Source organism: Amia ocellicauda, chromosome 4, assembly GCF_036373705.1.
Source record: "Amia ocellicauda isolate fAmiCal2 chromosome 4, fAmiCal2.hap1, whole genome shotgun sequence".
Lineage (NCBI taxonomy): Eukaryota > Metazoa > Chordata > Actinopteri > Amiiformes > Amiidae > Amia > Amia ocellicauda.
The window spans coordinates 43,913,920-43,935,266 of NC_089853.1; the positions used below are offsets into that span (position 1 = coordinate 43,913,920).

Consider the following 21,347-nt stretch of genomic DNA (forward strand, 5'->3'; position numbering starts at 1 on the left):
GAAAGCACAATTCCCTTGTTCTGTGCTTTTTTCTGTATTTTCATAATATCACATTGCTTTGAAAACTCACAAAATTCACAAATTGAATAGATAATATATGTTCTGTAGTGAGTTACATCTGGTATATTTTATTTGTGCATTTGCTATTTCAAGACTTAAAGTGTAGTGCTATCTAATGACAATGAAAATAGGACAAACACGAAGACAGAACTGATAGTATAAATGAAATCAATAGTAGCAAACGTTATTTTATTTCACTAATTTATTTTTGGTGTACGTGGGGATATCGTGTAAGGTTGAACATACATAAAAAGTTATCTTACGCTTATAGTAGACGATGCAATCGTACTCCCTTAAACTATCGCCTGCACAGTTTTCAGAATAAAATATAAAATAACAGTATACAACCGAATGACAAAAATAGAAGTAGATAAAAACAGAAGTAATTGAAATCCTCAGTTCCTACAATGATAATAAACCCGTCACTGCTGAATAGTGCCCATCTCTTATTGGTCCGTTTTTCGTCCAAACGTATTTCTGTTTACTGGATTTCAGAGCAACTCTTAGCCAATAGATTTCTCTCTTACTGCTGAATTGGCTTCTCCCCTCATTCTAATTTACGCAGAAAGAGCCGGAACTAGCGGACCCTACGGTGGCAGAAACCGTAAAGTTCAACTCTGATACGCGTTCAGGGGTCCCAGCTACCTTTACGTCAATTGCGCAACACACATTTATACACTATCTCTTAGTAATTGTGCGTAGTTCGTTTGGAGAATACGGAGAAAGAGAGAGAAAAGCTCTCTAGTGTCCCCCCCCGTGTTGTTGTCACGGCTGCCCGTTTTTTTGTTACTGATCAGGAGGGGTAATTTCCAATGGATTGATCAGGTAAGGGTTCAAATGCACTACATTTATTTTTTCTAAATGTTTTAAAGCGGACACCAAACCTAACCGTAATACAGCAAGAGGTTGTTAAGTGGGTACGACAGTTTCACAGCGCCAGTTGCGGAGCCGGTGCAATAGTCTACATCCATGGTGGCGGAAAGTAGCCCAGGGCCTGTGATGATGGCTATGTTGATATATCGGAAATCTGATCAGAACTGAAGACGGAAAATATATAGCCCACTCAGACTGGCATTGAAACAAATCGCAACACTCGTTGATTTTGCTTCCGGGTACTTTTGTTTACACCGTAAATCGAGCAAAGGCGCGTTCGTGTGTTGAAAACCTGCCATCTACAACGAAATGTCATTAAAAAGGTTATTCCTGTGTGGATGCGTATGCGAAAGATCCGCATCGCCAACAGGACGAGAACCAGTGTGACCAAATACTTCCCCATAATCCACATCGCACACTGCACTTAAATCTATATTCGTAAAATATCAAACTTAATTTAAGCTATATTGCAGCCGTGAAAATGAAACCTAGCCGATTTAATTTGAGCTGGCTTTAACATTTCATATATATATATATATATATATATATATATATATATATATATATATATATATACACACACACACACACACACACACACACACACACACACACACAGGGGTTGTGAAAACCGATAATACAATCTTCTTCGTACATGGAACGAGTTTTTTTTTTCTAGTATAATTTAAATAGGCTATATATTACCTGTCTGCATGTGTAAATATGATAATTTAGTTTGTATTTTGTTTAATGCAAAATTGTTACATCCAGATGCACTGATAGCATCAGCACTAATGTTACACTTCTGTTGATGGCTAGATGGTACATCATGGTGTGGTCGCAGTACAAATAAATTCGCCAGTTTAGCCACTTCACTGACTTGACGACCAGATGAATTTCAGTGATCTTTTTAACACGAAAATTTTTCTCTGTGAACCATCTTCTGTATTCATTGAGGATTAGCTGGACTGGGATTGCTCAAACTCTATTGGTCTATATATATATATATATATATATATATAAACACACACACACACACACACACACACACACACATTGGCCTATCTATCTATCTATATATAGACATGTATATCTATCTATCTATCTATCTATCTATCTATCTATCTATCTATCTATCTATCTATCTATAGATAGATAGATAGTACCAGTAAAATGTTGTAAGGGGTCTGGAGAGAAATAATCATAATATTCTTCCTTGGCATTAATAAAAGATAATATTGATCATTGGCTTTTAAATCTTTTATGATTTTTTCTGTTTTTGATTATATTATTGTCCTTAGAAAAATAGACGAACCAGTTGCATTTTAATTAAGTTAAAATATGTCAGATTCATATTTGTAAATTAATCCCTTAAATTCACCATGTTATAATTCTCGTTATATGTTTTTAGTGTTCCAAGAGCTCAAGTTAATGTGAATTATGCAACATAGACCAACTTTAGAATGGGCTCCCAGCTTACCAGTAGTATATCTCTTTTAAATGTCTAAATTACTGAGTTGCCAGTTTTGTAAATGTTATAAGTGTAGCTCCTGTTTTGTTTTCCTATTTTTGTGTCACCCAGTGCAGAATAAATACCAAGAATAAACGTTGTATAAAGCATATTGTAAATTAACACAACTCAGTTGTTTACACACTGTGCTCACTGTCTTTCTACACATGTTGTTACATTCATAGAATAGAATACAATTAAGACAAATCCATTGTGTGACTTCATTTTGTATGGATATCCAAAAATCATATGCCACATTGTTTTTCCATGACATCATTTGAATTTTGTATGCTTTTATTTATCTGTGTTATTGTGTAATACTGATTGTTTTGGTTGTGTTGCAATAAGAAAATAACCTCTTAAAGATAAATGTTTAACATTTGTGGTTATTAAAACTATTAAATTATTAAATTATTTAAATTATTAAAATATTAAAAATTATTATTACTACTATAACATTATTTAGAAATAGTCTGCATATATACAAAATTAGAAGGGTAGCAACATTGTCTACACATTGCAGTGTATAAAATGAATGTATAAGAGACTAATTACTGAAATTTAGAATAAGCCATTGTGGTACTACCTGTAACGTGTTTTTAAACCAATTCACTTAAGGCTGAGTGCTCTTGAGAACAGTTTGGGAAGCCGAGAATGGCCTAGTTCAATGCACATGTGAGAAGCAAAATTGTGTAGTTTAAGTGTGGTAAATCACAATAATGCAAGTTTCAAGCACTTGAGGCCAATGTACACAGTACCTGATTTGTTTCTGAAGAAGACCTGATTCTGTTCTTCTTGAAAAGGCTGTTACTTATGCTCCCTGCCATCAATGGTATTTTGATTCCCCAGGGTCAGTGTGTGACCACGCCACGTTGCTCTACAGGGGGAGCAATGGCAGACTGGCAGGGCCAAGGGCAGCCCTTGATGTGGACCGCATCCATGGGCGACCCAGCCACAGAGCTGGACTCTGGGGTGGAGGACGATGACGACCTTGCACACCGGCCAGATCGCCATGATGATGGCTCCACTATCTTCATCGCTTTCCAGGGGAACATGGAGGATGAGGACTTCCAGGAGAAGCTTGACCACATCTTAGACAATGTGCCGGGCATGCTGGAACTAGGTGAGCATACAAGGCAGCTTATCTATTACATTAGGGAGCACCAGTCCAAATAATGAGTTAAATTAAGTAATTACGATCTGAGTTGGAATGAAAACCAGAGGATCCTGTTGCCCCCTGAGGACTGGAGTTGCCCATAATTGTATTTCACCCTATAAACACCACTATGTAATTAACATGATAACTGCATAATTACAGTATTCCAGCTCCACGTAATCAGTGGAAACATAATGGGGTAGTTTTCCCTACCAAGACTGTATATTTTCATAGCTACTTCTCCCAGGAGAGGATGTGCTCGGATTATCTTTGTGATTCGGTCTCACCCCTGCTTCTAAACCCCCCTGCAGGCTCGGAGAGGATGCAGCCTCGGCGCGTAGAGCCCTGGAACAGCGTGCGTGTCACATTCAACATCCCCCGTGATGCTGCTGACCGGCTGCGTCTGATTGCGCAGAATAACCAGCAGCAGCTGCGAGACCTGGGCATCCTGTCTGTGCAGATAGAAGGTATGAGATGAGGGGCTTAGGGGCAAATTCATTGAAATTGAACCTGTTTATCTGTATTTCTTTCTTTATTTCTTTAATTGCTACAGTTGGCTTAATTCTATACATTTTGAATGCAAGGAGACTGTGACATTTCTTTTTCTGATTTGGTCTGTATTTTGTGGTTTATCCTCCTCGTATAATAACTGTACTATATCTCTACTGTAATGTTTGCTTGCAGAACAAGACAAACCTGAAATATATTACTGATGATGCTCAATTAGATGTTTGAGTTACAATCTTTCCATATACTGCAGAAGATACATATTCATTATTAATGCCCTATTTTGATGATGGTGTTTGTGTTTAGGAGAAGGTGCTATAAATGTAGCTTTGGGGCAGAACAGAGGTCAAGAGGTCAGAGTCAATGGACCCATAGGGGGACCCAGTCAGATGAGAATGGATGTTGGCTTCCCCATGCAGCCAGGTCCAGGTATGAATCTGTATGATAATGCTTATGTTTATGCTTATTATTCATTCTAAAGTGAAGAATACATTTGGTCAATCAAAAATAGTTAAAATTGAATAATTTTTATAGCCCCCTGCTTGGTTTCCACTTTTTTTAAACCCCCTTATGCTAAAGTCATGGGATTTTGCAAATTACCTCGCCAGCTGGCAGACCTTGGCAATACATTGTACTTTTTTTTTTATTATGTTTGTGGAATGAGAATGCCCCAGCTGCTGTAGTTATTCAGTTGTTCGCTGCACATTCTCAAATTATCTTTTCCTTCAGGAGCCATACGGATGAACAACCCGGCTGTGTCCATGGTGCCCTCTGGCCCAGGCATGGCTACACAGGTGATGGTCCCAGGAAGCAGTGCCCAGATGCAGGCCAGGGCAGCCCGGCCCGCCTCCCAGACAGGTATGAGTCTTTAACCTTTGGACTCTTGTGTTAGACTGTAGGGATATATAGAGGGTGATGTGCACAGAACTTGGACAGAGCCGGAAATGTACCTGCTGCTTACATCAGGCAACACAGTGTTTGTTTTTCCATGTTGCCTTCTTCTTTAGTGTTTAACATTCAAAATATGTATACACATATACACTCACCTAAAGGATTATTAGGAACACCTGTTCAATTTCTCATTAATGCAATTATCTAACCAACCAATCACATGGCAGTTGCTTCAATGCATTTAGGGGTGTGGTCCTGGTCAAGACAATCTCCTGAACTCCAAACTGAATGTCTGAATGGGAAAGAAAGGTGATTTAAGCAATTTTGAGCGTGGCATGGTTGTTGGTGCCAGACGGGCCGGTCTGAGTATTTCACAATCTGCTCAGTTACTGGGATTTTCACGCACAACCATTTCTAGGGTTTACAAAGAATGGTGTGAAAAGGGAAAAACATCCAGTATGCGGCAGTCCTGTGGGCGAAAATGCCTTGTTGATGCTAGAGGTCAGAGGAGAATGGGCCGACTGATTCAAGCTGATAGAAGAGCAACTTTGACTGAAATAACCACTCGTTACAACCGAGGTATGCAGCAAAGCATTTGTGAAGCCACAACACGTACAACCTTGAGGCGGATGGGCTACAACAGCAGAAGACCCCACCGGGTACCACTCATCTCCACTACAAATGGGAAAAAGAGGCTACAATTTGCACAAGCTCACCAAAATTGGACAGTTGAAGACTGGAAAAATGTTGCCTGGTCTGATGAGTCTCGATTTCTGTTGAGACATTCAGATGGTAGAGTCAGAGTTTGGCGTAAACAGAATGAGAACATGGATCCATCATGCCTTGTTACCACTGTGCAGGCTGGTGGTGGTGGTGTAATGGTGTGGGGGATGTTTTCTTGGCATACTTTAGGCCCCTTAGTGCCAATTGGGCATCGTTTAAATGCCACGGCCTACCTGAGCATTGTTTCTGAACATGTCCATCCCTTTATGACCACCATGTACCCATCCTCTGATGGCTACTTCCAGCAGGATAATGCACCATGTCACAAAGGTCGAATCATTTCAAATTGGTTTCTTGAACATGACAATGAGTTCACTGTACTAAACTGGCCCCCACAGTCACCAGATCTCAACCCAATAGAGCATCTTTGGGATGTGGTGGAACGGGAGCTTCGTGCCCTGGATGTGCATCCCACAAATCTCCATCAACTGCAAGATGCTATCCTATCAATATGGGCCAACATTTCTAAAGAATGCTTTCAGCACCTTGTTGAATCAATGCCACGTAGAATTAAGGCAGTTCTGAAGGCGAAAGGGGGTCAAACACAGTATTAGTATGGTGTTCCTAATAATCCTTTAGGTGAGTGTATATACAATTAAAAAAAGATGGAGCACTTAAGATTTTCTTTTCTGATCTGTGATAAAATGTGCAAAATTAATTACCAGGGTCATTTTGTAGTTGAGATTACTTTGTCTAATATTGAATAGGTGCAGGGGATAAAATTAACTTTTTTGGCCACTAGCCACTGTGTCTGGTAGAAGGAAAAAATGTTCCAGCCACTTGGTATTTTTACCAGCCAAAGGCAAACATCACCAAAAATGCATGAGGGTGAGTAAATGTGTGGTGAACATGTTAAAATGTGGCATTTATTCAGGTAATTATTCAATCACCATAACAAAAGCTAATTGCACACCTGTATAGACTAGACAGGTGTGTATGAGGGAAAAGGATCTGGATAGAAAAAACATGCTCCCACAGTTTCTACTTGCAAGTGTTATGAGGTCTTTGATCAAAACAGTGCATTCTATTGAATTATAAAACTTGCTAGAGACAGTGTGCAGGAGCATTGTTTTCAAATGAATCAATCATATATGCAATAACATGGCAGCTAATGGGGATCTGTATAAACACACTAAACTAACACATGAGAAGGGGTGTTATATGGTGACACATTATTGCTCTTCATACTCCTCTTCCTCTTCAGTGCTACTCCCTTCTCTGGGTTTCTGCACGTCATTAAAAGGATTTAACTGGATTGGCTAGATATTCATAGTCACAGTCTGTGGTTGGGTTGGGTAAAAAATATATAATCTCTAGGAATGATGACAGACAGTAACGTCCTTTCCATTGGTCAATACCTGCACGCTAGCAAAGATGCGTTGTAAATCTACGCTACACAGCAAGAAATGCATGTCTCTATCGCAAATTGTTTCCCCATAAATTAATGCCTTGTAATTGATGAATACTTATCTAACAAAATAACTGTTTAATAAATATCTGTGTAAAAATACATTATTAGAAGACGTATGGAAATGGCATAATAACAGCAGACCTGTCAACTCTCATGCATCTCGTGTGAGACTCTCATATTGTTTCCCGAAACTTTTTGTCACAATTTCAAATTAGCTATAAAGGTTGTGACTGTTTTGTTTTATAAAGCAATATTTTGCAATTACAGCTGTAATTGACCGACCAATATATTTTTCTTTTTCATTTTTTAAACATTTTCATTCAATTGCCAGTTTAGCAATGTGAGCTGCAATGAAAATGCCTTAACATTAGCATCCTTGTGGCAATGTTTTCCGGTCACAACAGCGAAATACAAAATGTATAAGACCTATCTATCTAGCTAATTTATACAATCTACTTGACTAAACAATTGGCTTTTCCTCTCCACACCACACTCAGACTGCTGCTCTGCGTTCGGAAACATAACTGTGCGTTCGAGTTACAGCGAATACAAAATAAATGGCAATATCTGGCTGTGTATGTATTCATGCGTTTGTTGTGGTCCTCTTTTCTTTTCTGTCATATTATAATTCTGAAACACTTGTCTAGGTAATTAAACAGTCAGTAATTATGACTATGAAAAGTAATTAAGTCATTATTTTTACATATCCTTAACCATCTTACTTATGCTTCATTGCTCTCTATGAAATATGTCCTCCTGGACCGAAGACTGCAGATGCCATATATTTTCAAAAAACATGCTATTGCGGTTTGCCAAATCAGCTAACATACCAACACTACAACGTCAACAAATTAATTCATAGTTTGAATCATACCGACAAATAGTCTATCAGAAAATTGACAGATTTACCTGCCACTGGCTAAATCTACCCGCATTTGGCAGGTGGCGGGTGTTAATTTTATTCCCTGAATAGGTGTATGGAAGCCCTAAGTAATGTAATTTTGCAATAGTTTCCCAAGTACTGCACTTATCCTTTCCCAATCTTATTGGCCCACACTGCAGTACAATATGCTTTGATGGAATTTGCCTGCTTTCAGACCCGATGGATCCGTTGCTGTCAGGTATGGCTGTGCAGCAGCAGGTCCAGCAGCAGCAGCAGCCTCATATTTCAGCTGCCATGCCACCCCAGGGTCACCACATGCAGCCAGTGCAAACCAACAGGCAGCTCAACCCCACCACCCTCCAGCAGCTCCATCAGCAGCAGCAGCAACAGCAACAATCACAGCATCCGCCTTTAGGTGGAGCACGCACTCCATTCACCCCACCTAATCAAATCCCCATTCCAACTGGGTGGAACCAGCTGCCCTCTGGGGCCCTGCAGCCGCCCTCAACTCAGGGACCCATGGTACCTGTCTGGAAGAAAATGCCCCCGCAAGTACAAATGGGAACACGTCCTTCCTTGGCAACTGTTCAGACTCCCAGTCACCCTCCTCCTCCGTACCCTTATGGAAGCCAACAAACTGGCCAGGGCTTCAATGCCATGGGACAGCAGCAGCAACAGTCAGGGAACATCCAGTTTGCAGCCCCTCAATCCAAGGGTCTTCAAGGACCTCCTGGGGTCGCCGGCCCAAGGGTCCCCCCCCCTCCCCCTCCATCTGCACCGCCACAGGGGCACCTCACCGCCAAGTCCCCCGTCTCCTCCCCCTCTCCCTTCCAGCAGGGCTCTCCTGGGACTCCTCCAATGATGGGGCAGAACCAGGCTCAGCTGGGACCCCGCCCCACAGTCCCCCAGGGTTTCTCCCAAGCAGTCAGCTCCCCGGGCAGGGCTGTGCTGGGACAGCAGTCTAACTTCATGGTAATGTCCCAGCAGGGACAGGTGCCCCACTCTGGAATAGGAGGTAAGAAACCCCTTTGCCTCTCATCCACTTCAATGCTCCCTGCTCTGTTATACATTAAATATTTGGGATGCATCACAATAGTTATTAGTAAGGTATGGCATTTAATTAATTTTAACAAAAATGTGTAGCCTGCACATATGTATGCAATAAGACTAGTATAACTTATAGAAAACGGAGTCTACATCTATTCTGGGTATGCAGTAGGATTCTAACCTATCTGAATTTGGATCCAGTAATTTAAGTGTTATATGGTACACTGACTAAGTTAATGAAACACCTCAGTAGTAGGCTTTTAACTAAATTAACACAATGGAGTACAGTAAATCAGGATTGGTTTATATTGCAATCATTTTCATGTTATACCATTCCAGGTATCCAAAAACGGATGCCCATGGGATTCCAGAATGTGCAAGCCAATCCGAACTTCCTCCAGGGCCAGGTGACCCCTAGTACTGTAGGGGCCCCTGCAAATAACACCAGTTCCCAACTACAGAGCACCCAGAGCATTCAACATGCAGGTAAGTGGATCCTCCCTGAACAGGCAGGCATTATAATGTATTATAATTTGAGGAAGAGGAGACTAACCACATCAGATTCTGTACAGCAGATCAATCTGTTCTGTTTTTTTTTAATCCAGGAGGCCAGCCTTCTGTCTCAGCTCCTAACCACATGCAGGGAACCCACGGTCAGCCCAATGTGATCCAGAACAACATAATGGGCCTTCATGGGGGCATGAACAACCAGCCCCCTGGGAGCACTGCTGGAGGAAGCATGGGACAGCCCTCCCAGGGCCTCCAGACCCAGATGATAGGAATGCAGCCCCAGCCCATCACCTCGTCCCCTGGACAGACAGTCCTATCCAGGGCCCAGCTTGTGAATCCGGGGCAGATGCTGGTAGGGGGTCAGAACCCCAACATGGGTCCTCAGCGAGGAATGACACCTCCCAAGCAGATGATGCCCCAGCAGGGCCAGGCCATGATGCAAGGGCATGGGCAGATAATGGGAAACCAGAATCACCAGGTCATCCTGCAGCAAAATCCCATGATGGAGCAAATGATTGCCAATCAAGGGAACAAACAGGCCTTTGGGGCTAAGGGTCCCCCGGGTGTCATGCAAGGACAGATCAGGGGGCCGTCACCTAATGTGCAAGGGGGTATGGTCCAGTTCCAGACTCAGATAGGTCAGCAACCCCAGCAGCATCAGCAACAACAGGCAGCACAGCAGCCACAACAACCACAACAAATTCCTATGAATGGTAATCCCAACCAAGTAATGGGTCTGCATGGGCAATCCATGAGACTTCCAGGAGGCCACCATCTTGTCCAACAGCAGCAGCAGCAGCAGCAGCAGCAGCAGCAGCAACAGCAACAACAGCAGCAGCAGCAGCAGCAGCAACAACAACAACAACAACAACAGCAGCAGCAGCAGCAGCAACAGCAACAACAGCAGCAGCAGCAGCAGCAGCAGCAACAACAGCAGCAGCAACAGCAGCTACAGCAACACGTGGCACAGCAGTCACAACAGCTTGTTGACCCCGGTGGTGCTGCTGGAGAGATGGCCTTGCAGCAGATGCTCCCTGATGTCCAATCCCAGCAACAAGGAATGGTGGGTCCCCCTCATATGCAAGTTGGCAACGGACATTTTCCTGGGCATGGGATGCCTTTCAATGCACATTTCGGAGGGCAGATGCCCATGGGTGGTCCTTGTGTACAACCTGGGGGCTTCCCAGGAAACAAGGACGTTACTCTGACTAGCCCACTGCTAGTCAACTTGCTGCAGAGTGACATCTCTGCAAGTCAGTTTGGTCCTGGTGGTAAGCAGGCTGGAGCCAACCAGACAAAGCCCAAGAAAAAGAAACCGCCGCGCAAGAAAAAGACTAACAACAATGGAGGGCCAGCGGGACCGCAGCCAGAGGAAGGGCTTGGGTAAGGAGAATTCTGAATCTCTTTTGGGGAGGATAACTCCAAATCTGTTTTCACAGGCTTCTGCAGCAGTTGCTTGTAGTTTATACATTTCTCTTTATAGGATTAAAAGAAAATAATCTAAATGGTTTGCAGGTTTTATGACAGTTTGTCTTTTAGCTATGAGTTAATTACTATAAAAATCAGTTGCACACAGCTGAAAATTGAATAACATGACTTTGCGTGTGACAGTCTCGATGTGCGGCCCCCTGGCATGGATGATTCGGATATGCAGTCCTTGAGTGGCGAGCACGGAGTGGGAATGGATGCTGCTGGCCCCAAGCTCACAGACTTTGCCAATCGTCCTCCAGGTGAGTGACGGATGTAGAGATTTTGCAGTTTCTTTACACTTAACAGGTGATTGCATGTGTTTGAGTGATTGAATGTGTTGCTTTGTTTGATAATACAGTGATGCATCTCAGAGATACATTTTATTTATCACATTGCATGTAAAGAAGGGGATTGGGGATGTTAAAAGTTTTTGAAACATTTTATTATAAATTTTAATCTGGTTTCTAAACCCAGCTTTGTGTTTTGTTTTTACTTGAAGGGTTTCCTGGTCAACCAGGAGACCAGAGGGCCCTGCAGCAAATGCCTATTCAGTTCATGCAACATGGACCACAGCAACAACAGCAGCAACCGATGCAGAGTCTCCCACCAGGCCAGACGGGGGTGATGTCCCAGGGTCAGACTCAGCTCCACCAGCATCAGCTGCAACAGCAGCAGCAACAACAGCAACAACAACAGCAGCAGCACCACCAACAACAACAACAGCAACACCACCAACAACAGCAGCAGCAGCAACAGCAACAGCAACAGCAGCAGCAGCAGCAGCAGCAGCAGCAACAACAACAACAACAACAACAGCAACAACAACAACAACAGCAACAACAACAACAACAGCAGCAGCAGCAGCAGCAGCAGCAGCAGCAGCAGCAGCAGCAGCAGCAGCAGCAGATGATGATGATGTTAATGATGCAACAGGATACCAAATCTGTGAGGCCTCCTCTGCCTCAGGGAGGGCCTCAACCTAGGGGACCCCTTAATCCAGGAGATGGACAGAGGATGCCAGTTTCCCAGCAAGGGAACATGCCAGTGATGATCAGCCTCCAAGGAAGCTCCCCAGACAAACCCAGACTCCCTCTCATAGTTAGCTCACAGTTAACTGGGGTTGCAAGGAGAATGCCTCTCCAGGATGCAACACAGGGTGGCCCATTGCTGGGCCCTGAGGATGTTCCTGGTATGCACTCTCTGCAGGATGGATCAAACCTTGAAATGGGTCACCAGGCTGGAAATGGTGGTCCACAATTAGTTGGTAACCCAGGTTCTAACCAGCTCCTGATGAAGCCTGGGCCTTCACCAATTCCCCAGCACCAAGGCGCCAGCCCTCAGCAGCAGCAACAGCTGCAGCAGCAACAACAACAACCAACAGGCCCCATGCCTGGGTCACATGGTCTCCATTTCCCTAATGTTCCCACCACTTCGCAAACATCCCGGCCCAAGACACCAAATCGGGCCAGTCCGAGGCCGTACTACCCCCATACGCCTACCAACCGCCCTCCCAGCACAGAACCCTCTGAGATCAACCTCTCTCCTGAAAGGTTGAATGCCTCCATCGCTGGACTCTTTCCACCTCAGATCAATATCCCTTTGCCTCCAAGGCAGCCCAATCTAAATCGAGGCTTTGATCAGCAGGGTCTAAATCCTACCACTCTGAAAGCCATCGGGCAGGCACCGGCCAGTCTAACACCTCTCGGTAACAATAACAACAACGGACAGCAGACTTTCTCTTCGGGCAACAATGCAGGAACTACAGGCGGGAAAGTAGATAAGCACTCCACAGGAGGGCCTGCAAAGAGGGCAAGTCCAAGCAACAGCAGGCGATCGAGCCCAGCTTCTAGCCGTAAAACGACCCCCAGTCCAGGACGGCAGAATGTAAAGGCCAAACTTGCTGTTGCTTCTCCCCAACACCAACAACCCATGGTGAACCCTCAAAACGTACTGGTTCATCCTCCTCCTGTTTTGTCCAGTCCTGTTAGCAATACCTTGCCACCTAGTACTCTGGGGACACAGCACATTCAGAGTCCTTTCCCTGGTATCCATGCAAACCCTCCTGATATGAATAAGGAAGGGCAAACCGTACCAATGGAAGCGCGACAGGCAAACCAGCCTCAAAGAGACTCTTCTGTCTTAGAGACAAAAAGTCCCCGCATAACTCAGGAGCAGAAAACTGCAGTAGAAGAGTCAGCTAGACGGGAGGCCTTGGCTCCAGAGAAGGTGCAGCCACCGCTGTCTGCTGAAGATGTATCCAGAGCTGCTCCTTCCCCTGCTTTGAGAGAACCCCCAACTTCTCTGAGCCAGCTGCTGGACAATTCAGGTGCCCCCAATGTTTCTTTGAAGGATGGTCCTCCAGAAGAAGAAAAGACTAGGAAAGAGAGTCCTCGCTTCCCAGTGGAACAGGAGGTCCCTCGGAATCCTAGCACTTCTCAGAGCTCAGATGCAGGTGCTCCTGTGATTGCGAAAGAGCCCGACCCCATCCCAGTTGCAAATGTCCCTGCTGTTTTGCAAAGGCCACCATCGTCAACATCAGTCCCTTCCAAACAGATTACCGTCTTTGTGACATCCAATACCATCAGTTCTTCTTCTGCCACTTCCTCCCATGTGCTGCCCGCCTTAGTGTTGTCTAATAAGAATATTAAACCCTCTGAAAATCAGGCATCCACCTCTAGTTCTGCCAACTCCCGCCCAGCCCAGTTCATCCCAGGCTCAGGCCCAAGCACAGTGTACATTAGTCCAATCTTTCAGGTTCCTGCCTCTCCCATTCCCCCTACCACAAATGTCATGCCCCAACCAGTAGCGCCTCTCCAAATGCAACCTAATATACAATTTTCCCCAGCACCTGTAATCACCCAGCCTTCTCCGGTCAACCAATCCAACACCCAGACCTGTCGGCCTATGGTCCTGGGACAAGTTCAGTTACCTACAAACCAGGGGCCTCCTGTCAATATTTTTCCCCAGCCCCAACAGCAATGCTCTGAAACCCCAAAAGAAAGCACCCCTGCTGAGATTCCTCAAGCCAAACCCAACACTGCTGAGCTCCCTTCTCCCCGTCCAAATGCCACTCCTTCACCATCCTCCCAGCCTCTAGGTTCTTCTCCACCTTGTGCCAGTCCAGGAGCTGTTAATGCCAGAAGAAGTCCAATGTCCCCTACAACTGCATCATCCAAGAACAAGCTTGACAAAATAGGGCAGACCGGGATGACCAAATCGAGCGGGGGTGTGCCTGACTCTCCGCAAAAAAAAGAGGACCATCCAGCACCTTCTGAGGTTGACGTGCAATCAGCGGTGGCTTCTGGGGGCAGACTTCAACAGGCTCCTCCTGTAAGCATCCAGACAAGCCCGTCTGAAGGAGAACAACCTGCCGCCAGCCAGAAAACTATTCCTGCCACTTCCCCTGCCCCTTCATCTGCTAGTTCAACTGCTGGATCAGCCTTCACTGGACCTACCAACACTGTAGGCAGTTCCTCCGGTACAGCAGCACCAACTGCTCCCAAAGAGGCACCTTCTGCAGCCCCAGTGGCCGAGACCAGTCAGCCAGCACCACAGAAAGACTTGGCAGAGGACAAAGGGTTGCAAGGGAACACTCAGAGTGCAGGTATTTCCCTTAAGCCAGACAGCTGTAAGATCACAGGAACACCTCCTCTCTCACTTACAGTGAAAAGGAGCAAGGTTGTCATTCATTGTGTTTATAAACACAGGCCCTTTTCTACAGCCAAATGTTAGGAAGTGAAGTCTCCCTGCCTCACTGCGCAATGCTGTGTTCCAAACCTAGCCAGTAGTGGAAGTAACCCAACAAGTTGTTTATCTGAAGTCTATTGGTTAGATCAGTCCAGCGGTAGATAATGTTTAAGCTGATGTTTAGGTCTTCATTCTTGGAAATTAAGGCTCCAGCTATGCAGGACCTAAACATGACAGAAGAATAAACAAACCCGTCCCAGCACACTCTATTCCGTCTTTGCTAAAAAATCATATTTGGAAAACAAGCATGGCGTTGATTGGCAGATGTAAAGCTTTGTGTTTCAAATTATTGACTGAAATAGTATTGGCTGACTCTCAGGTGCTTCAGTTTTACTGTGTGCATAATTACTTATCCTACATGTCATGTTTCAGCATCTGTTCACCCTGAACCACCGCAACAGGAGGTGCCTGTAGCTGAGAAAACTGGTAAGGGGCCTATAAACCCATGTAGTGCAAGATAACAAGCAAAACATTGTTTAAATTATTATTGTGAATGAAATGCAAATAGAGCAAAAACAAACACATTCTGTACACATTCGGGAACAGTAAGCAGTTGTATAGGCTTGCTTTGTAAATGATACAGAAGCATGTACTGTTTTCCTGAAGTAAACAGCATAAAATAATATGATCAATCATTAATCATACTTTTCTCACCCCCCCCCCCACAGGAGATGATACAGCTACTGTAACAGAACAGGGGTAAGGAGTCTTTAAGAATGTTTCTGTATTTTGTGAATATCCTTTTAAGACCATAAGAACTATATTTTCCTCCTCGGCTTAAATCATTCCACAGTTTAAACCATGCATACCTACAAATATGAATAAATATTGTGTATTAAACAGAAATGAGAAATAGGTCATTCCCTAAAATAAAATGGCTGCGTCCCATTGGCTTCCATTTCCATTCACTGATTTGGGACACTGACTGTACCTCAGCTGCTCTTTGTTGACGCAGGTAAGGGCTGAAGAGGCAGTTAGTGTTCAAAGTGAAAACTACATTTCTCAACCAAACTGTCATTCAATATTAGTTTACTGCTGTTTTTCCACTTCTACAACAGATATGTAAAGAAAAGAAAGATGCCTGTCCACCTTGTCCCGAGGTATGTATGTGTGTAGCTTGGATGTACACACGACGTCACCATTCCTTTACTATCAGGCGAAGACGGACGGTATCTGTATTAGGTGGGGAAAAACAGCACAAAGGCCTCCTAATGAAAAAGCACCGGAGCACCGCTGTGAACTGGTGGAAATCGATTTAAAACTACAACAAAAAAACTAAACCCAAACCCAAACCAAACAAACAAAAACCAAGGTACTGGATATTTAAAATGCTCTGAAAGTGTTCTTGCTACTCTTAAGGGCGACACTTCTTCTGTTTTCAGGGAAGCCAAGGGCGCGCCTGAGAAGCTCAAAGGCCCAAGCAGACGCAGCTCGCGGGCGGAGAGGGACACGGAGGAGGCGGCTGCTGTGCAGGAGGCGGCTGAGAACGGGCAGAGGAAGAGGTCCACCAGGCCAGGCTCGGCCAACACCACTAACACCGTCAAAGGTACGCAGGGTCACGGGTGGGGGTAATGTGAACAGCCCACTAACGTGTGGTTGTGCAGGCTGCAGCCAATCTAAAGACTGGTGGGTGTTGATTACATAAACGCATCACAGTGACCCAACCTGAACAAGAGCCTTATATTCCAACATGGGAACAAGTATTTGTCTTGTTTAGCTAGGAGATCAATTAAGCTTTTTATTTAAAGGGGAACTGCACCCAGGTTTTTTTGTAATCTTGATTCTGTTAGCTGTATGTATTGTTTTAAATGTATATATATTTTCGACATATTTAGGAAAACTGTGATTTATGAACGCATAGGTGACCACCATTTTCTCTCTAGCAGACAACCAGTGACGTCAGCGTGGCCCCACAGTGCAGTGAGGCTGGGTGTCTGTCTGATGTACTGCTCAAAAGCTTAAAACCTGACATGGTCGCTAGGCCTATATATATTTTAAAATATAATTCACTTAATTCAGCTTATCAATTTATCCAAACACATTTACTATTTTTAAAAGCTCTTGCCCTGTAGACGCCAGGCTAGCCTGAAGGCAGAGTCTAGGGGCACAACTACGTCACGTTTGTTTACATCAAATCAAAAAGGCAGGTAAAGTGAGCCGAAACGCGTACAAAATTTAGAATTTCTTTAAAATGGAACATATCCTGGGTCAGTTGCCTAGTAGGATATAATTGTAATATATACAGCTAACAGAATTGAAATAACAAATTGTGGATTGCAGTTCCTCTTTAAGGATCCCATTAACATGGTCCCATACATAGATTTATAAAGGTTAAAGGATTAGATAAAGGTTACCATTGTCCAGTCTTTTTAGGATTTGGATCACAAATTCTAGCTGCATTCAAGTTATTTACAAAGTACCCCTGAAAGCTATTATTAGTATTACATTAATCTAGCAGAAATATTTAAAGGTGCTGCACAGAATCACTTAACATTTTATGTGAAGACATTTTCCTTAGTATAACTGTTTACTAAATTGACTCCCTGTTGTCTTTCCAGATACAAACACAAGCGCCAGCCCAACACAAGCCAAGCGAAGGAAATCGAAATGACACCTGTACTGTTAACATGTGAATTGTAAATGTTTGTGAATTATTTTTATCAGCTTTTTTTTTTTTTTTTCCTGGGCTAATTTTTTTTTAATGAAAGAAATAACTGTGTACAGATGATTGTTTTAATAATTATAATATTGGTGTTGTCTCCCGCAGCAATGTGAGTTTTTATTTTAGAGTTTCATTTTCAAATGCTGGAATAATAATATTTAGGCACCTGATTATCAAAATGTCGCAAGTTAATTGTGTAATTTTTGTTCAAAAACGCTGAATTAAATTTTCTACAATCTTTTTCTGTCTTGAAGTAAGGATATGGAGGATGTCAGAATCTGTTTTCTTGGATCCTAGTCATGAATTAGCCATTAACTGACATCGGTAAAGATTGTTGCATTTTCAGTGTTTTAACATTTTAGTTATGAAATTATACAATACATCTTAAGAAGTGTCCTACCCCCCTGCATATGGCCATGTTTTGGCTCTTTAACTTTCAGTAACACACAATCATAGTGTTCTGGTGGGCTGGTGGGCAAACTTATGAAAAGATTCGTTTTTATCTGTATATGGTGTTCTGAATGCTCTTTTTCTGAGCTTAGGTACTCTGTGTAAATAGATGTGGTTTATTTTCGGCCTTGATTACTGGACCGAAGCTCAGCTGTGACGTTTGTAGCCGGCATCTTAAGCCACGCTAAATGTAAAGGTGCTCCTTTGCCGTCTTCATTTATGGTTTATTCATGAAGCGTCTATAGGCGTTGATTGCAAACTGTGGTGATACCGGGGTTCACAAGTATACAAAGTGGGAGGTGTTATTCCATCACAAAGTTTTTGCAAACAGTCAGTGGAAAGTAAACCTTCAGATTGTCATATGCTTATCTTATAGTTAGTTGTAGATTCATGTAATATCAGCTAGGACAACCTAGTGCAGATTTTGAGGGGTTTCCCAACAAATGCAGACAATACAGAGGTTTAGGACAGATCTTTTACTCTTGGCTTCCCAAATGTGATCCTTGATACTGAAAACTGTACATATCTAGACTAAATATATATTCACATCGTGCACAGGCTCGTGTTTGACTGAGGAAGACCATTTAAAGAAGGTTGAAGCTGACTTGTATTTAACTTCTTGGCAGAAAGCTCTTGGGTTTAATTTAGGGTTAAATTCCATTTAAAACCAAATATATAAAGCCAGACGAGCATGAACAGTCCTTCTGCGTTGTGTACAGTTACATTGGTTTCCCCTCACTACTACTTTAAAAGTCATGCAGCCATCTTTCCTCTGAGACGTGAGAAATTAAGTTACAGTAGGTTCAATTTCTACTGTGATCCTCTTGCCCTACTTCATCCTGCCACTAGCAGTCACTATAAACATTTTGGGGTTCTAGCACCAATCAATTAAAAGTTTAAAGTCTTGTCAGCTTTCAGTTCTATTCGTATTGTTCCTAGTGGGTAAAATATACAGAGGTACAGATTTGTACCTTTCTGTAATACAAGCCTTCATTATACTTGTAATTAACAAAAAGAAAACCAATCAGTACTGCACCACCTGAAATATCACAAGACGTGATGTGTAGAGCCATCACTGGATCGTTGCCCACGATTGTAATGATAATTGCTTGGTTAATTAGATCAAGAATCGATTTTTCTCTTCCGTTGCCAAATGAATGAGGGCTATCATACTACATTTCACCTTGAACCCAGACCTTTAAGAAACATAAATCCATTTAAAGCACATGTTTTTAGCTGCTGCGTGGTTTCTAGTCTAAAAGATGGTCGAACCTGAACCTACCATGTATAATAGTTACCGAATGTTTCATAATGAATATTGTTAGGCAAAAGACAATCTGGTTTTTACTGTTTATAATTTGTTCAAGTGATTTATTGAATGCTTTAACTTGTACAGTTTAGAGAAGTTTGGGATGTGTCCTAGTAATGGAGTAGTGCTCTCCTGGTAACCCCCTATTACAATCAACCTTAACCAGAAATCTTGAGTTTGATTTAAATTGGAGTTGGATGCTGTCTGTTTGTGCGTGTTTTCTTGAAATGTGTTTTTTATTTGTATTTTTTGTCTTGTTTCAGAAAACATGTTCAAATTATTAAACAGAGATGCAATGTGATATATCAGTACAGAGACTGAATAAAAACCATACAAACCCAGAACATGTGCATGCATGTTGGTACAGAGGGGAAGTCTGAGCTGTGAAAGAAGTCTTGTCATGCTAAATTCACAGATTTAACACAGTTTTCAGTGTTTCCAGAAATACAGAGACGAGCGGTTATTTAAAATGCGTTTTGTACGTTTTTTAAAAGTGTGTTGTTTTTTCCTTTTCCAAAGTGCACCCAGTCTTGCCAGTGACACCAGTTCCTTTGATGTTTTTCATATCATTGAGCTGTTTCCCTGTTTATAGGACAAAACCGTCCATTACAGTTTGTGGGTTTTGTTTAGCCTCCATACAATGCTGTGCCAGTTATTTTTCTTTTCCCTATGACACAGTTTCAAGTGTAGCCCATTCAAGGTTTAAACTGACGGAATAAACTGAAGATAGCATAGCAAAGTTGAACCCATTGGGTTTATTTCTCCTTTCAGTTGTTCCCGATTATACTGATAAAATAATATATTTTTAAACCAACACGAAAACATTGAGTTTGAGCTTCAAATGTCTTTTTTATTTTTATTTGATTTTTTTCTACGCCTTTTTTTAAGTCTTAAGTACTGTATGTGAATAGAAGCTAATGTGTGTAACAATGCCTAGGATTATGATAATTCTTTTGACCGTTTTTGTTTTTGTGGTTGTAAATAATTTTGTAGAATATTTCTGACGTTGTAGAAATGGACCAGAGTAAAAACACAAGAAATGAGATTTTAAAAGGCATATTTTAAGGGTTTGTATCATGTAATTGTGTGATGTTCACAATAAATGTTACTATTTCCTTAAAGCATTTCTTTCCTGCTGTTTACAATATTAATTTTGTATGAGCATTTCATTACACATTTTATCTTATTGAATCAATGCACAATACTGATGGTCTATATGGAAACCATAGGAATCCAGAAAAACAAAACAAAGACAAACAGACCTGGTTATACTTTGCATATTCAAATCTGCACTTATATACAGTGTTTAAAAAGCAAACAGTGTATGACGACTTAATAGCTGCAAACCTCAATGAAGAACAAGCGCAGCCTCAAACTTTTCAACAGAACTGCAAAAATAGCGCAGATTTCCACAGATCTGCACAATCCCGCCGATCCCATTGGTGGAGCTGCGCAGAATTTGCTATACACTCAACAACCCCTCCTTAACTCATTGGCGCTTAGATCAAGTAAAGAGCCCCATAGCAGCAGATCGATACACATTGTCACATCATCAATGTATACACAAGTCTATTTGTTATATCATAACATATGATTATATATATAATCACAGCATCACTACACGAAACTTTATGCTCAGAAATAGCATACCAGAAAGATTAATTATTTTATGGAAACATTGCAACTTACCACTTTTTCGTTTTTGCAACATTCCCTTAAGAACTGACGATGATAATTTGGTCGTACTGCTACATTTATATTCTGAAAACTATTGAAAATAAATACAGCATTGTCTGTGTGAAAGTAAAACACACCATCCCAGATTGACCACGTTTCTGCTAGCGAGCTGCAGGACACAACACAAAAAGACAAACAAAATCAAAATATTGCAATATCTATAACCAAAGACAAACCTGTTTTTCTCCCCAAAATACAGGTGGTGTTTTTTCTGACCTCTCCCACGGTCCAGAGAAGGGCTCTTCGTTTGCAGCCAGCAGCACAAGCAGCAAAATCAAACTAAGAAAAAACGATAATTACGGAATAATCTAAACAAAATGATGTCAACGACCAGTCTTAGC

The 21,347-nt window shown here is 42.4% G+C and overlaps 1 protein-coding gene across 2 annotated transcripts; it reads left to right on the top strand.

Moving 5' to 3' along the window:
- The first annotated feature begins 637 nt into the window (after positions 1–637).
- Positions 638–20,390, top strand: ncoa6 (nuclear receptor coactivator 6). Of its 2 annotated transcripts, XM_066702431.1 has the most exons (15): positions 638–885; positions 3,293–3,566; positions 3,911–4,066; positions 4,413–4,535; positions 4,836–4,964; positions 8,289–9,089; positions 9,461–9,607; positions 9,727–11,014; positions 11,243–11,361; positions 11,601–14,705; positions 15,221–15,274; positions 15,517–15,547; positions 15,907–15,948; positions 16,231–16,394; positions 17,407–20,390. In XM_066702431.1, exons 2-15 carry the CDS (start codon positions 3,335–3,337, stop codon positions 17,457–17,459), a joined length of 6,444 nt encoding a protein of 2,147 aa, XP_066558528.1. In that variant the 5' UTR covers positions 638–885; positions 3,293–3,334; the 3' UTR covers positions 17,460–20,390. The 2 variants fall into 2 exon arrangements, with proteins under 2 accessions (XP_066558528.1, XP_066558529.1); XM_066702432.1 differs by lacking the exon at positions 15,907–15,948.
- The last annotated feature ends 957 nt before the right edge of the window (positions 20,391–21,347 follow it).

Bases quoted from the DNA above. Each gene is read 5' to 3' on its own strand.
- ncoa6 (XM_066702431.1), top strand. From the start codon at position 3,335: ATGGCAGACTGGCAGGGCCAAGGGCAGCCCTTGATGTGGACCGCATCC. The intron at 4,536-4,835 runs GTATGAATCTGT...CTTTTCCTTCAG, and splicing joins CCCCATGCAGCCAGGTCCAG to GAGCCATACGGATGAACAAC. The intron at 15,548-15,906 runs GTAAGGAGTCTT...CTTCTACAACAG, and splicing joins GCTACTGTAACAGAACAGGG to ATATGTAAAGAAAAGAAAGA.